Source organism: Temnothorax longispinosus, chromosome 1, assembly GCF_030848805.1.
Source record: "Temnothorax longispinosus isolate EJ_2023e chromosome 1, Tlon_JGU_v1, whole genome shotgun sequence".
NCBI classification, from domain to species: domain Eukaryota; kingdom Metazoa; phylum Arthropoda; class Insecta; order Hymenoptera; family Formicidae; genus Temnothorax; species Temnothorax longispinosus.
Genome location: NC_092358.1, coordinates 24,683,647 through 24,699,419, shown reverse-complemented (window position 1 = coordinate 24,699,419; position 15,773 = coordinate 24,683,647). Strand labels below are relative to the sequence as shown.

The window sequence follows — 15,773 nt, the reverse complement described above, 5'->3', positions numbered from 1 at the left end:
TGCGTACATTGAGGCGCTGACGAACGAGCCTCCTGAAATGCGAGCATGTCCGCGAGCATCTTTCGGACCTCTTTTTACACGGAACCACAGAAGTCGGCAGCAGCAGCAGCAGTGGCAAGTGATATCATCGCGCGAGAAGATGGTGATGACGGTGGCTTCCGTGCGTCAACAACTCAGTAATTTGGCGCATTCCGGCGGTTCCCACAAAGACCAGGCCGAAAAGTACGTGCGTCGAGTATAACCGAGCCACGCTCCGATCGTACACTCACGAGCGTGTTGTTCTCTGTTTAGATACCGCTCAACCCTGGACACGATATTGTTGTCTTCCGGCGAGGAGCTAGTCGATGCTTTGAAGACGTTCATCGAAGCAAGTACGTTATTTTTGTCCCGCTGGCACTTCGCGCGCACGCGGAGACGCACCAGAACCGTCGCACGGGCACTGTAATGTCTTCCGAAAAAAATTGCGCTTAACACGCCGCGCGGACAGGTTACGAGAGGAATGCAGACCTCCTGGTCTAGAAAGTGGACGCGTGAAGGATAGACAGTACTGTGATTACTAGAACCATGATAGTACTGTGTTTGCAAAAAAAATTATTTGTAATCGAAACCTAATATATTGTTCTATTTTGATATAATATTGAAATGTTCATGTAATAATAACGTGATCATTTTTGAGCCACATGAGACAAGATTAGTGGTGCATACTTTTTAGTTGAACTTCTTACACTTTCCAATGTGGAGAAAAAAAGAGGAAAGATGAATGATGTAAAAAGTTCTATTAAAAAGCCAGATCTTGGAGTACTGACCATAGTTTAGTGTTGGGACACAGACGGTTGATGTATCAGTTTGTCAATGCATACATTCTATGTTCAGAGAAATAACCCTCTTAAATAAATTTTCATTATAGTTGTGAACGAAAACGTGAGCCTGGTAATCTCAAGACAAGTACTGACCGATGTCAGTAGTCGTTTACTGTTCTTGCCCGATGAAATATCAAAAGCTGTGTCACATTACACGCTGGACAAGGTAAATCTTATTCTTTGATTGATAATGAGGTGGAAATGAGTAATTTAGATATTAAAGCGTATTTCGGTTAAAATAACGCAATGTTTATACAGGTTCAACCACGTGTGATCTCTTTTGAAGAGCAAGTAGCTAGCATAAGGCAACATTTAGCTGATATTTATGAACGTAATCAGAACTGGCGAGAAGCTGCAAATGTTTTAGTTGGCATACCACTGGAAACAGGACAAAAGTAACATATACATACATCAGTCAACTTCTGTTATTGTTTACACACGTGAAATTGACGAAATTAATCGTTTCAGGCAATATACTATCGATTACAAACTCGAGACTTACCTTAAAATTGCTAGATTATATTTGGAAGATGATGACCCAGTACAGGCTGAAGCGTTTATCAATCGAGCATCACTTTTACAGGTAGTTCCTTTGTTCTCTCTCTTTCTCTATCAAACTTATTTTTTTCTTATATTTCAGTTATTTAATTCTTTATTGTTCCATAGGCCGAATCTAAAAACGAACAGTTACAAATCTATTATAAAGTGTGCTATGCAAGAGTACTAGATTATAGAAGAAAGTTTATAGAAGCAGCTCAGAGGTACAATGAGTTATCATATAGGTCCATCATTCATGAAGATGAACGCATGACTGCTCTTAGAAATGCATTGATTTGCACAGTATTGGCTTCTGCAGGCAAGCGATTGATCAACCTTACGCTCGTTTCATTTCTTAGACTGGATTATTCACATTTATTCTTCTTACAGGACAGCAGAGAAGTCGGATGTTGGCTACGTTGTTCAAAGACGAACGCTGCCAACAACTCCCGGCTTATTCGATTCTTGAGAAAATGTATCTGGACCGTATCATTCGGCGCTCTGAATTGCAGGAATTTGAAGCATTATTGCAACCTCACCAAAAAGCGTCCACTATCGACGGATTAGGTTCCACTATACTCGACCGTGCCGTTATCGAACATAATTTATTGTCCGCTAGTAAATTGTACAACAACATTTCGTTCGAAGAATTAGGTGCTTTATTGGATATTCCACCTACTAAAGCGGAAAAAATCGCTAGCCAAATGATTACTGAAGGCAGAATGAATGGATATATAGATCAAATCGATTCCATAGTACATTTCGAAAGTAAGTTGCTTTAAATTCTTGAATTTGTAAGTATTTTTCGTTCTTTACGCACACAAATTATAGAAGTTAATATGTCTTATTTTTCCATATAGCACGTGAGACTTTACCTACATGGGACAAACAAATACAATCGCTATGTTATCAAGTGAATCAAATTATCGAGAAAATAGCTCAAACGGAGCCAGAATGGATCGCGAAAGCAATGGACGATCAGATGGTGCATTAATATAGATTTTGTTTAAAACGGAGAAATGTCAAATGAGGAACACGGGAATCATTTACAATATGTACACAATACACAGCCAGCCAAAATAGTGAATATTTATATAGCTCATTGTTGAGACACAAATATCGCCCAATGCACGTCATCCATTTATATTCGATTATTTTCTACGTAAAATCTTCCGTTCCAGAAATATATCCGCATTGTTTTTAGAATTGACAGTAGTCGATATTGTACATTTAAAATACGTTAAATGTATATTACCCTTACTGCTTTGCAATACCAATTCTCCATCATTTCGTATCACTCATTAAAAAAATGTAACTAAAAATCAATTTTATCGCAAATGAATTCAGAAAAAACATTAAAATGGTTGTTTATTTGCAGTCGATTTAGATGATGTTGTAGATGAGAAAAAAAACAATGTAAGTTCTTCTTGTAAATAAATCACATTCGTACTTCGTACAACATTCTTTACTGAATCCACACATAATAACTAATAGTTAGGAGAATAAAAGCCATTTTTATCTCACAAACAATTATTATTTCCTATATAAAATAAAGTAATGGAATTATACATATATGAATTACTCATCATGTCTTTTGAAAATATGACCATTATCATTTATACATACGTGACTACACATGTGAATTCTGTAACGGAATATACTTTGTTTAACATCTGAGGCAAACATCATAATTTAGCCAAACTGGCAGTACTTCTTAACAAGAAACAGACATGGATACATCTGTTCCTTATAATAAGAGATAAGAGAATGGCATGAATGGTTTCTAATTTTGTAATCTATACAAGTATAATTGCATTATTTATATGAATTAGAGAAGGCATCATATTTTTATATCACTTATGTGAAATACCAAAAGAAAAAAATGCGCATACATTTACTATCAATCGCATTATTAACACTATTTGATTGCATAAAAATATGCACGTCATATACTCTAATCTGGTCCTATCCAACAAGAGATAAGATACGTGATTTGCAATGTCAGTTATCTGATTAAAACCATTGTAACGTTTTATAAAAATATTTTACTTTGCTCGAAAATTATATTACTCATATATGAAATAATATGATAATTGAATACAAAGTATAATACAAAAATATTCTTAATAATACGGATATTTATGCACATTTACTGTAAACGGACAAAATTTTTCATGTTAAATATCTCCTTTTCATGTTTTTATTAAATGTCAACTTTTCTCATACTATTGCCTAACTATTGCCTTTTTTCTCTTTCTTCCCTCTTCACTTTATATTACCCCAGCGTATCATTTTCGATTATGGAAAGAATTTCAGTTAACAGGAACTGACAAAAAACTGCGTGTGGAATTTCAATACGACTAACAGTACAAACTTGTATGCGTAATTACGATGCCATATTGTTCACAAGAGATATTGCTGATTCATGGTCATAATTATGTATATTAAACTAATGCGATCGCCAACTAATCTCAAATGATATTTTGTAGCATCTATTCAAGGATCAATCTATCTACATGTTATAGGTAATATTTTATTTGAAGCATGTACTGTCACGCCGATTTTATGACACAGAAGTCACGAAATATGTATTCGTATGGGATAAATTTTTTGCTTTCTCGTAATAAGCATTACTTTATATGGTACGTATTTAAGCCTGGAGATCTAGTGCGACGCCATACTTGTGGCCACCAGAGCCAAAGTTCTTCCCGTCAATGTTTGTAGAAAGCGTCAAAGTTACACCTGTAAATAGATATTCAGTTATTTAGCGATTTATTAATAATTATTAATATATAAATTTGCTTTTGTAAAAAGATTTATTAACTTAATATCTGTATATTGCATAAATCATTACTATAGACCATTGTGAAGTTGTCACTCTGCCAAAAAGCTTATTCTCCACATAGTGTGAATACTCAGAGGACACTCTCAGAGCACAAGTTATTAATAGAATGTTTTGCTAGTACCGCGAACAAAAAACATATTACGTACTTTTTCTCATTGCACTTGCATACTATAATATATACCAAATATTTTTGAATTTATACATAAAATTATTTATAACGGATCTATGTTGCATCATACGCTTACAAAAATGTTAAGATATTTTCCTATTGTTTCAACCTTTAAAAGGAAATATTTTTTGGAATTATTACTCACCATCCCGCAGTTTCTGTTGGTATCCCAAACCTATTTGTAGATTAGAATTCACTTTGGCTCTAATGTTAGCATCATTATCAAGATTATACTTTGCGCCAATACCAAATTGTGTTACATTATTACTGGAATTATACGCCAAGTTAATTGCTCCCTCCAATTCCGGCTTTATTTTATGATAAATGGAGCTACTAAACTCGCGACCATTATCCCTGAAAACATATTAAATATCACGTTAATCAAATGTTAATCAAATCGAGAAATGCCTCACAGTATTACATTTTTGTTATTATACTTACACAGCGCTATGAAGAGTAAAGTCAGAAGCGGTAAATCCAAGAGCAAAGTTGTTCCTTGTAAGTTTGTTTCTTTGTGAGTCAAAGGATGCCTGATAACCACCCAGCCATCCTGTAAAATATAACAATATGTTGATCTAAACAACAATCTTTCAGATAACGCAATTAACATTTGAATTAAATGTGTGACACAGGCTTACTTTTTTACTCATAAAACATTCCACTTGTTCAGAATAAGGAAATATGTATTTGGGACAAAGGGATGGGCACATAAAAGATCTAAATTGTGTGTCAAAAAGATATTGTCAAGCTTTGATACTAATGAATGAATTTAATATTTAAATTTACCTTGATAACCTACGACAGCCGAGGTGTAAACTAGAGGTCCAGCAGACAGACTGAGATCAAAATCAGCAGTTGCAGACACATTTTCATGTTTGTAAGTCGTCTTCAGTTTTCCAGTCTTGGAACTGCAAATACAGAAATAAAAGATTCAAATATATTTACTACAAATCGCGGAACATTCAAGTTTTTGATACTCGCAAACCATCTTACCCGGTTTGTGGGGAGAAGGTACAGCTGTAGCCGACCGTGAGACCATTGAGCAACTTATTCGCAATGCTGACTTCGGTCCCAAGAGTATTGTCGGTATTCCACTTCTCGCTAAACGTCAACCCATGTTCCTTGAACTTGTACCTAGTTTCCAAGTTACCGAACACCTTTCCCGTGTCCTGATTGGACACGCCGCCGCAAGAGAACTCTACGTCGGAATTAGTCTTGGTCTTCACATCAAGTTTAAACAAACCGAAGTGGTAACCTTGACCAAATACGTCACGAGCGTTCTTTCCTAGGTCGTTGTACGTCGGAGGAGCCATGTTCTGCAACGTAGTAAAAATATCTGTTTAATGACTCGCTATTGTCGCCATTCACAAATTGATCTAGCCCAGACCAACAGATTGGACAAGGACAGAAAGCTCAATATAGATAACTACAATAAAACTGCAGACTAAATTCAATCCGAGATACATATGCCAACAATGTATACTCTCTGTATTCTATATGATAAATACATATACGTGTACATTGATCCATTCATGGAACGGAGCAAAACGTTTTCACACGTAGGTTTATTCACTGGGCAACTTGAAACGTGCCACGTCCGCAAATCTTAAAGAAAGCGGCGGCTCTTTCAGGATCATAAAAAAAAACTCAAAGTCACTCTGTCACGAGAGCCTAACGCAAACAAATCCCCGGTGCTACGGTATCGCGAAATGTAAGCTCCAACATACGTACGAACGGAATAGTATTGACCTGTCTCTCGCGAGTATTACATAAGCCCGACAATGGATGTAGGAATATCACATCCATGAGCCCGACCAACCGATGCCGCGATCGTTCAGGATTCTAACTTAGAAGTCGCTCCGCACGTCGCCGCGCGTCGAAAAACCAGCCTCCGCTCGCCCGGCAACGCGAAAGTCCTCCCGAAACGGCGTTCTACAAGGCCACGGCAGACGACATTGCGATCGCGATCCCGTGCCGGTTTCCCCGTGACGAGGGACCGCGAACCCGTTCCCGACACGCGTTTGCTTCCCTCTCGCGTCCAACATCCCACACCGCGACCGTTCCGCGAATCTCGGAGGTTCGCGACGCGACGGATTTCCCGTCGCGGAGGTTGAATTCCGCGGCGATGATGTACTTACAGTCTTGCTGGGCACGAGACGGAAAAATGCGCAACTCTCTTTCGCAGGGTACGTCGCGCAACGTCGCGAGAGACGACGAGACAGAGAGAGCGCAGGGACTGCAGGGAGAGAAAGAGTCCGCGACCCACGGACGGTGGGCGCGCATGCGCGCCGACGTTGCGCGAGAGAAAAAGCGCCCGGCCTATTTCTGCGCGAAGACGGCACGGTGGCGGGCGGCGCGCGGCGTTCCGCTCCGCAACCGTTCGCAACGCGTCCCGACGCGACGCGGCGCGGCGTTTGGATTCGAATTTTGCCGATCGAACTGGGAAGCTGGGAACGTTTGAAAGCCGGAAGCGATCGGGAACGATCGAAAACTTGGGGCGTTCAGACGAATCCGAGCGAGAAATGTTTTCGTGTTCGTCGCGAGACTCGCGAGCGGTAAACGAGCTCGACTTCGACCCGAAGTCAGGTCCGATAGATCGAACGGTTTGAACTGTTTGAAATCTATCCGAATATAATACAGGGTGACTCGATCAAACTCGGATTATCACTCAATCGGTGATTAATTCGATCAACAGCTAGAGTTGTTTACAGCAAAATTCCTACAATTATAATTATAATTTTTAACTATACAATTATACAATTCGTTATTCCTAATTTAATCTTTCTTCTCGCGTTTTGAAGAACAAAAATTGATAACTTTGTTATCAATTGATAATTGTTATCTATTGATAATTTTTATTTGACAAGTTAATTGAAATTTGATCGAGGCCACTCTCAGGCTTCGGACAGGTTGTCGATTTATTAAAAATTTCTTTATAGAATTATTAATACCTTAAGAAATTAATTTCTGGATATATTAAACACATATTTCGATATGTGCATAGATTCGTATGTTAACGCATTAATGGCGTGTGCATGTAATAATTTAATCATGCATGCTGTTCGATAACATATGAAAATTCCGTGAATTTGCTTGAATTAGAGAATGATCGAACGCCAAGACAGATTTGAAAGAGGTATTTGTAAACAGAATGTAAACAGAAATAACCAGAATTTATAATTGCGTATTCTTTTCAATTTCTCGTCAGGCTTTTGGTCTCAAAGTGTTTTACTATATATATTCCACAGTTATATAATTTAAGGTCCGATAAACATTGCAATTTAAAGATTGGTGGCACGTCGATGAGAAGTAATAATAACAGAAAAATAAACGATAACGCAGAGCACGAGAAGACCGAGAAGATTTGCGATGCACAGTTGCGGTAAATAAGTATATGTGGAAAATGATGGAAACTTTTAGATCCTTCTGTACGTTTAGAGACCCAAAAATACACCGGCCGCGTGGTCGCGACGTATCTGAGCGCAATACATCGTGTCTGAAAGCGGCACAAATCTCACTACCCGCCTGGTACATACTAGATTGTACCATTGGCAAGGCTTGCGCGTGATATTTTTAATAAGCCGGGAATATAAAGCGTGCGGCAAGCACGCTTTGGCTCAGTTCAAGCACAGTAGGCCAGCACAGGCCTTCAATCGATGCAGCATCAGTGGCTCATTGACGAAGAAAGCTACTTCTTACCGGCTTGGTTCTCAATCGACCATGTCGCAAGAATCGGTACGTCCTTATAATGACACTTTGGACCGAACTCTGATTGACTTGATTAATTTGTTAAGTGACACTTGTACTATGTAGATAACGTTTCATATCTTTCGATTAACATATGTGGAAAGAAAGATTATAAGGACGACGAATCATGTAGTCAGATATTTTGTTACAACCAATTTTGTCGGTTGAATTAATCGCCGATCGAGTTAATTGGAATTTAATCGAGATCGTCTCTTTGATGATTTTATATATTTTTATCTATTTACAAACGTCTTGACGAGAGATGTAAATATTTGCGACATTAGTCCGTGCAACTTGTAATGTATTTCAACATGGTTTTGTTACGTTCTTTGAATATTTTAGGAAAGTGGTGCATCCGCGTCGCGAGCGTACGAAGTGCTGCAGAATGATCAAGTTGGCAGGTGAGAAAAAAGAAAGAGTGGAACTGATAAATTGTTCTAGCTGAGGTAAAATATAGGGTCAGAAGTCCATGAATAATTTTAAATAGGAAATATTCTCTTAATGAGAGACTGCGCGGTGCATTAAGGCTGGAATAAATTAAACATTTGCAGAATTTCATCAGAGTAGTCGGATGAATTAATGAATACACATGTGATTTGCATGACAATATAAAATTGATATATTATACTTATTAAACTACAAAACAGCAGAAGTCTACAAATGACTTAGAAAAAAATTTAATGTGATCTGACGTGGAAAAAGTTATATCAATGTTTTTCGGGATTAGAATAATATAATTATTTTGATCACGTGTATTCTAATTAAACGTTTATTTATAAGAATTGCATTTGATGCTCCCAGATACATGGTCGCGAGTAGAGAACTACAGGCTGGTGAAGAAATCGTCACAGAAATGCCCTTCGTCGTCGGACCGAAGGCAAGCACTTATCCCTTGTGTCTCTCCTGCTATACACCTTGGCCCCCGGAATCGGATAACAAACCGTTATGTTCTAAGTGCGGATGGCCTGTCTGCGGCCAAGACTGCGAAGATGCTCCGCAACATAAAGATTACGAGTGCCAGGTAATTATAAGACTTCAATTGAAGAGCTTTTTCTATATTTACTGTCTTAAAAATCCTACAAGAAGCTATGGCCTAAGAATAAATCTGCCTTTTTAATAAGAAGATTGGACTATAGGGAAAATTTAAAAGAACGCAGTATGCGATCTTCAGTCTTTAAATCCATAAAGCCATAGATAGCAACGGGCTACTGTTTTTAACTGCGAATGTTTGTCTTCGATATTGTGTTTGGCAGCGTTTGTCTAAAGATCTATTTTCTTCGATAGGTGTTTGCACAGGCGAACGAGAAGTTTAACGTAGACGCCGCTCTGGAGGGGAACAGCGAAAACGGTATTCCGCAGTTAGAATGCATAACGCCGTTGAGACTATTGTTGGAGTCGGAAAAAAACGTCGAAAAGTGGAACAAGGAAGTGAAGGATATGGAGGCGCATAGTAAGATAAGATGTCAGAAACCGCAATGGAAGTCAGATCACGTCAATATTGTGGATTATCTGAGAAAACGGCTCAAACTTGACAGGTATATACTGCGGTGCTTTGCCATAACATATATTCCTTTGACTTGAAACTGTTCTTGAAAATAAATATTTTGGACGCAGATTCTCAGAAGAGTACATACAAATGGCATGCGGTATCTTGGAAATTAACACGTTCGAGGTGCGAACGGCGAAAGGGTTCAGCGCACGTGGTCTCTATCCGACAGTCGCTTTGATGAATCACTCGTGCGTCTCGAACACGTCTCACAGCATCTCGCCGGTTGATTACAGGTACATCAATTAGTGACCGTTGTTTGTTTGAACGAAGACATGTAACGAAAACATAATTCTTTGTAATGATAGACTATAGCTATCATCGGCAAAAGGTCTAAGTGGTATCTTAAGCAGCAGCGATCTTAATTTTCTTACTTGCTACACGCTCATGCACAGTCCTTCCTCAATTAATTCGCGCGTTGCGCGCGATCCCCAGGAAATCTCACGCGGTTATGCTGATGAAGATACGCCCCGTATTAAATGCGAATAACAATTATGTACGAGGTTCTTGCGTCCACAGGATACGGCTGCGTACCACGCTTAAAATTCCTGCGGGCGGTGAACTCTACGCGAGTTACACGCACTCGTTACTTCCGACGATGCTACGGAGAGAGCATCTGCTCGAGGGTAAGCACTTCGCGTGCGCGTGCCCCCGATGTTCAGATCCTACGGAACTGGGCACTCACATGTCCTCACTGAAGTGCAACAAATGCGACAACGGAATCGTTTTGTCGCTGGATTCTCTAGGTACCGCAATATATATTATCTATTAATTAATATTTTCTTTAAGTTGCGACTTTAAGTTGAGCAGAAATCGATAATTAAAACGGGTTTATTGAGTTTAGTTTTAAATATCACAATCGTGCAATAATGATTGTTACATTTAATTAATTGCGAGTAAACAAAATACAATAATCAACATAAAAGTTCCTTCAATGTCAGGAATTGAAATTATATTAATTTTAGTATTTGGCAATAATGTAATATTAACAGCATTTCTAATTTTATTATATTAATGATTGAGAATGTATAAAATAGCGATTGCATCTACACGATCAACAATATTTTCCAGATCCGCAAAGTACATGGAAGTGTACGCATTGCGATTTTTCCACCAACGGTCACGCAGTACGAAAAGTTCTGCAGATAATTCAAGCGGAAGTTGACGCCGTTGAAGCCATCAGCGGAGCTGACGGAGCTGATGCGATTAACGCAAGAGAGACCATTATGAAAAAGTACAGATCGGTTTTACACCCCCGTCATGCCTTTCTTTCGATGTTAAGGTACGGAACACAGTTGCCAGATAATAATAAATATCTTTAATAAATATATAAAAATTAATTAAATTCGACGAAGTCACTTTTACCAAATTTAATTATTCTCGCATATACTTTTCACATTATATATTGTTAAAAATTCCTAAATTGCGGAATTTAATATTTCTTAGACACTCATTGACTCAAATGTACGGCCGGGTTGACGAATATTTGTTGGACGATTTGCCGGATGTTGTATTGGAGCATAAAGTCGAGATGTGCCGTTTATTGCTTCAAGTATTGGATGTTGTAGAACCTGGGTACAGTCGTGTAAGAGGTATATATTTCTTATAAATTAGAGAAAATTAGAGAAAATTAGAGAAAATATGTATGAATAACTTTATTGCTTTACCTTTTTGGTTGCAGGCATGACGCTATACGAGTTACACGCACCGTTACTATTTTTAGCGAAAGGTCAGTGGAATGCCGGTGTCATTGACGAGGCCGGACTGAAGTCTAAAATGATAGAAGCGGCGAATATTTTAAAAGAGGCGGCTACGATATTAAGTTTAGAGCAACCAGAGACGTCCGAGGGACAAATAGGACTCGTCGCGAAGGAATCTATAGTTGAACTGGAACAATCCATAAATGATTTATAAGTATCTGTTGTAAAATCTCGTTATTTGTATAAATTTATTATATATTAATAAACGTCATGTTTCTTGAGATCTCTCGAGAAACCAACAAGTGCCAATTTCATCTGATTATATTTTGCAATTTTTTAATCAAGGAAAGTGATTTTATGAAACAACTGAAAGAAAAAATTATATGGAAAATGTTTGCATGTAATTCGCAGGAAGTTATGACAATAATGATTACATAAAAATAGATAATAGAAAATAGGGAACACTAAAAAATACCATCCTGAATATCCCAAATATTATACACAAGTGTCTTAATTTCTTTAAATTATTATGCAATATACAATGAATTACAATGTATTAATTATTATTGAATTATTCTCATATAGAGTAGAAAATGTTAATAAAAGAATAAAAATTACAAAAGAAATTTGTAATTTTCATTCAATATCCTAAAAATATTTCTAATTCTGTAACAAATCTATGCATGGTGTGTGTAGAACGGAAAATTTACATAAAATTTCTCGATATTATGAATTTTTAACGAGATATCTTAAGAAAATAACCAATAGATTTTTTTCCCTCTCTTGTTATATGTATGTATATGTGTATATATATATATTGTACCGCTAATGCGTGCATCACGTACTGTACTAACATTACAGGTTGCGCGCGATGCCACGCAGTATCTAATAATACAGCCCGTCGCGTGAGTGCCTAAGGAAGACGGTTCATATTACTAATGCCTGCTTGCCAATGCTAGTTACGGGTCGACAATCGCTAACTTGAAGGAAGTAATCTGGAGATATGACGTCCACTGCGAAGTACAAGGTTACGCATTCGAAGAAGCTTGGAAGGTATAGTCGCAGCTACAATTTAGCATTATACTAATATGTCTCTTTGTATAATTTACATACTAATTACTAATTATCGTATAATCAAATTGTGACAAAATCATAAAACATATGTGCTTATTTGAAAACATTATTTCATCATTTGCACACTCTTTATTTGTTTATACAGTTAAGTCATTAAAACTTTAATTAAATAATTTTAAAAGAAATAGAACCAACAAAAAGAAGAAATTAATTCTTTACGTGTTTATGATTTTATCCTTAAAATAAGTTTGACATTTCTCTGCATTTACAAAATAAATGCGCTTGCGCTATGTATTGAAGCATATGTTTATTTAGTTTTGCACAACCGTAATTATAATTGTTGCAAACTATAATCTTTTGTTCATAAGGTATCTCGTATCAGCTAAAAACATAACGCCGGGGGAAGTTATAATTCGAGAGGAACCGATCGCGGTCGGTCCCATAATGTACAAGGATTGTTTCTGCTTTGCCTGTATGCGCACATTACCAAAAATTGTCAAAGGGAGACAGTATACTTGTTCCAGATGTAACCTTGCACCGCTGTGCAGCGTAGCATGCGAGGTAACAAGTTACGGAGTACGTTACACAACGGCGATTCTCAAAGATACGTCTCAGAAAGAATTTGTTATCGGACGAAGGAAAAAAGCATTTTCGCACGAGCCGTTGGATAAAACTTAAACTCCTGCGAGTGAGATTATTTGTGAAAAATGTATGCAATCAGTGATTTTACGAAATTTTGCTCATCTAAAAAGAACTGCAGGATAAAGCTTATTGAGAATCGCTATATGTTACGCAAAGTTATGTCATTTTCGAAATAGCACTTTTAATCTTCTTTCACGTATTTTCGAAGGCACGAACGAAGCATCACACGAATGAAGAATGCCAAATATTTAGAGATAATCGAAATCTATTGACGGAAAACGGAATTGATGCGGCGGGAATTTTACTGGCCTTGCGGCTATGGCTAATAAAACACAAGGATCCAACTGTGTGGGAGAAAATAGACCGTATGGAGGCACATTTGGATAAAAGGATTGGCACATCCATTTGGAGGGACAGAGAAGTCAATATCGTAGATGTGAGTTTCACATAAATCAGATTTTTACATATATTGAACGTTTAATCTAATCATGCAAAGCACAAGAACGGCATAAATATTTTCAAGATATTTACCTAATAAGTTCCCTTTGTTCGAAAGCATCCAAGGTGTTTTAGTTGTCCCATTGTATATATGTGCGGTACATGGTATGTGGTACAGGTAATTCGAAGGTTTCGCATGCCCGCTGAGATCGAGCCACCGAGCGTGGAATTAATGCACAAATTGTGCGGCATTTTGGATGTGAATGCCTTCGAGTTGCGATCACCTGGTGCTGTTGACGGTCTTCTTCTACGAGGTTTATACATCGAGGCGACCCTGATGGCTCATGACTGCAGAGGCAACACTCACCTCACCGTGGACGACAATTTCCAACTGACCATTTATGCGAGCGTAGCGATTAAACAGGACGAACCTATCCTATTTAATTATACCTCGTCGTTGCTGGTCAGTTAATTGCACAGTTATAACAAAACTCTAACAAAATTAATAATATTTTGCTTTCTTTCACTAATATTTCAATATTATTGGATGATTTAATTTAAGTTAATTCAATATTATCTAACGATTCAATCAAAGACTATATTTTTTACTAAAAATATTTTTATTGTTGTTAGATTTGAAAGAGACACTTATTATTATTTATGTGCTGAGTGAACTTTAAAAAGCAATATTTCCTAATTTATACACTAATATTAATATATTTAACTATTAGGGTACAGCTGACAGAAAAGAGCATCTTCGAGAGGGAAAGTATTTCGAATGCGAATGCTCTCTATGTACAGATCCATACGAATTGCAGTCGCATTTAAGTAGCGTGCTATGTCCGCGTTGTAAAAAAGGATTCATAGGTATGCAAGATACCTCCATCGTCGATCCATACGAGCGAAGTCGATGGCAATGTCAGATGTGCAAGAGGACCTACGGCGGTCATCTTATCAGAGCTACGTTAAACATATGCAGAACACTTATCGACGAATGCGAGGACGTTGACATAAAAGTTCGTGATTATATATTTAGAGCTTTACATTTTTTTTCCATAATCATTGCAGCAGCTTAATATTTTTCAGAGGATAGACAACTTACTTAGGAAATTATCCCAATCTTTGCATACCAATCATTTCCTAATGTTGTCTTTAAAGCAGAAATTGTTAACAGCCTGCAGAAAAGAAATAACATCTCCTAATCCTCAGAAAAAGATTGTACAAAAAATGTTGGATACGTGTAAGGAAGTCTATAATGTCTTAGACATAGTAGAGCCGGGCATATCACGTTTAAAAGGTACGAACGTATATTGTTTAGACTGCATAATATTCCGATAACATAAATTATAAATATCTGGAAAAAAAATAATATTCTAATGTTACGTTTTTATAAAGAAATTTTTATACGATTAAGAAAAATATTTATAAATATTATAAATATCAATTTCAGGCATAATGTTATACGAGATGCATTTGCCTGTAATAATATTGGCGAATCGATCTTATTCTGCACGTGAAATTTCTTCAACGCAGTTGGCCTGCCAACTGGAAGAAGCCAAGGATCTTTTAAAGAAAGCACTGACTATGCTTCTTTTGGAACCGCCGACTACGCCAGAAGGGAAATTAGCTAAAAGAGCGCTGGAAGAATTACGGACGTTAAATCAGAACATAAGCGATGTTAAATCCTTACCGTTGGAAGAGCCTAAAGTCCATATGCGTAGAGCGAGAGAACATCGTAAAAAAATCAAATGACATCTCATCCCATATATTTCTGAGCTTGTATTGATACGAAAAATGGTTTAATTTTCCTTGTAAAAAGAGCAATAATAACGGAATAATATATTATGCATGGAAATTAAATAAACAAAAAAATTTGTTTACCTTTAAATTTGATATTAATTTTGTCTTTATTCTCTAATAACATCAAAAGAAGATAAATAAGCCAATTAATACACCTTTATATATGGAGGGGTAAAAGCCATAGTGGTGTAAGTCAAATATTTTAAAATATTGACTTGTGTGCATAGATGCAATTTATATATTGTATAGATTGCATCTATGCACACACGAGTTAATATTTTTAAAAATTTGACTTACATCACTATAGCTTTTACCCTTCCTTATAAAAAATCAAGTACAGTCGTAAACAAAAAATTGCATAGCTTAATAAAAACAAAAACTATTACAAATGTTTTGGAAGAACTATGACCATAAC

General features: G+C 37.0%; 4 protein-coding genes and 1 long non-coding RNA gene across 6 annotated transcripts; 3 read left to right on the top strand and 2 right to left on the bottom strand.

The window, feature by feature from the left end:
- The first annotated feature begins 8 nt into the window (after positions 1-8).
- Positions 9-2,856, top strand: Csn4 (COP9 signalosome subunit 4). The gene is made up of 8 exons (XM_071790518.1): positions 9-222; positions 292-371; positions 908-1,026; positions 1,119-1,255; positions 1,329-1,443; positions 1,527-1,716; positions 1,788-2,165; positions 2,258-2,856. Exons 1-8 carry the CDS (start codon positions 38-40, stop codon positions 2,389-2,391), a joined length of 1,338 nt encoding a protein of 445 aa, XP_071646619.1. The 5' UTR covers positions 9-37; the 3' UTR covers positions 2,392-2,856.
- A 53-nt stretch (positions 2,857-2,909) lies between these two features.
- On the bottom strand, positions 2,910-6,710 carry LOC139820356 (voltage-dependent anion-selective channel). 2 transcript variants are annotated; one of them, XM_071790548.1, is made up of 6 exons: positions 6,550-6,710; positions 5,405-5,727; positions 5,198-5,319; positions 4,853-4,961; positions 4,557-4,765; positions 2,910-4,139 (listed from the first exon to the last, which is right to left on the bottom strand). In XM_071790548.1, the coding sequence occupies exons 2-6, from the start codon at positions 5,722-5,724 to the stop codon at positions 4,048-4,050; spliced, it is 852 nt and encodes a 283-aa protein (XP_071646649.1). In that variant the 5' UTR covers positions 5,725-5,727; positions 6,550-6,710; the 3' UTR covers positions 2,910-4,047. The 2 variants fall into 2 exon arrangements, with proteins under 2 accessions (XP_071646649.1, XP_071646642.1); XM_071790541.1 differs by lacking the exon at positions 6,550-6,710 and adding an exon at positions 6,143-6,160.
- A 1,278-nt stretch (positions 6,711-7,988) lies between these two features.
- On the top strand, positions 7,989-11,718 carry LOC139820189 (SET domain-containing protein SmydA-8). Its single transcript, XM_071790268.1, has 9 exons — positions 7,989-8,146; positions 8,501-8,559; positions 8,960-9,179; positions 9,443-9,693; positions 9,773-9,940; positions 10,224-10,450; positions 10,776-10,986; positions 11,151-11,296; positions 11,386-11,718. The coding sequence occupies exons 1-9, from the start codon at positions 8,132-8,134 to the stop codon at positions 11,616-11,618; spliced, it is 1,530 nt and encodes a 509-aa protein (XP_071646369.1). The 5' UTR covers positions 7,989-8,131; the 3' UTR covers positions 11,619-11,718.
- Positions 11,008-13,876, bottom strand: LOC139820289 (uncharacterized). Its single transcript, XR_011733936.1, has 3 exons — positions 13,652-13,876; positions 11,372-11,591; positions 11,008-11,275 (listed from the first exon to the last, which is right to left on the bottom strand). It is a non-coding gene; the product is annotated as an uncharacterized lncRNA (long non-coding RNA).
- Positions 12,085-15,451, top strand: LOC139820182 (SET domain-containing protein SmydA-8). Its single transcript, XM_071790260.1, has 7 exons — positions 12,085-12,457; positions 12,847-13,039; positions 13,329-13,556; positions 13,737-14,021; positions 14,290-14,574; positions 14,645-14,855; positions 15,009-15,451. Exons 1-7 carry the CDS (start codon positions 12,408-12,410, stop codon positions 15,308-15,310), a joined length of 1,554 nt encoding a protein of 517 aa, XP_071646361.1. The 5' UTR covers positions 12,085-12,407; the 3' UTR covers positions 15,311-15,451.
- Positions 15,452-15,773: the final 322 nt, after the last annotated feature.

Excerpts from the sequence above, each read along its gene's own strand:
- Csn4 (XM_071790518.1), top strand. The coding sequence starts at position 38 with ATGCGAGCATGTCCGCGAGCATCTTTCGGACCTCTTTTTACACGGAAC. Across the intron at positions 372-907 it reads GAAGACGTTCATCGAAGCAA|TTGTGAACGAAAACGTGAGC; the intron begins GTACGTTATTTT and ends TTTTCATTATAG. Across the intron at positions 1,717-1,787 it reads CACAGTATTGGCTTCTGCAG|GACAGCAGAGAAGTCGGATG; the intron begins GCAAGCGATTGA and ends TTCTTCTTACAG.
- LOC139820356 (XM_071790548.1), bottom strand. The coding sequence starts at position 5,724 with ATGGCTCCTCCGACGTACAACGACCTAGGAAAGAACGCTCGTGACGTA. Across the intron at positions 4,962-5,197 it reads GGCTGTCGTAGGTTATCAAG|GATGGCTGGGTGGTTATCAG; the intron begins GTAAATTTAAAT and ends TATATTTTACAG. Across the intron at positions 4,140-4,556 it reads CCAACAGAAACTGCGGGATG|GTGTAACTTTGACGCTTTCT; the intron begins GTGAGTAATAAT and ends ATCTATTTACAG.
- LOC139820189 (XM_071790268.1), top strand. Across the intron at positions 8,560-8,959 it reads CAGAATGATCAAGTTGGCAG|ATACATGGTCGCGAGTAGAG; the intron begins GTGAGAAAAAAG and ends TGATGCTCCCAG. Across the intron at positions 11,297-11,385 it reads TGGGTACAGTCGTGTAAGAG|GCATGACGCTATACGAGTTA; the intron begins GTATATATTTCT and ends TTTTGGTTGCAG.
- LOC139820182 (XM_071790260.1), top strand. The coding sequence starts at position 12,408 with ATGACGTCCACTGCGAAGTACAAGGTTACGCATTCGAAGAAGCTTGGA. Across the intron at positions 14,022-14,289 it reads ATTATACCTCGTCGTTGCTG|GGTACAGCTGACAGAAAAGA; the intron begins GTCAGTTAATTG and ends TTTAACTATTAG. Across the intron at positions 14,575-14,644 it reads GCGAGGACGTTGACATAAAA|AGGATAGACAACTTACTTAG; the intron begins GTTCGTGATTAT and ends AATATTTTTCAG.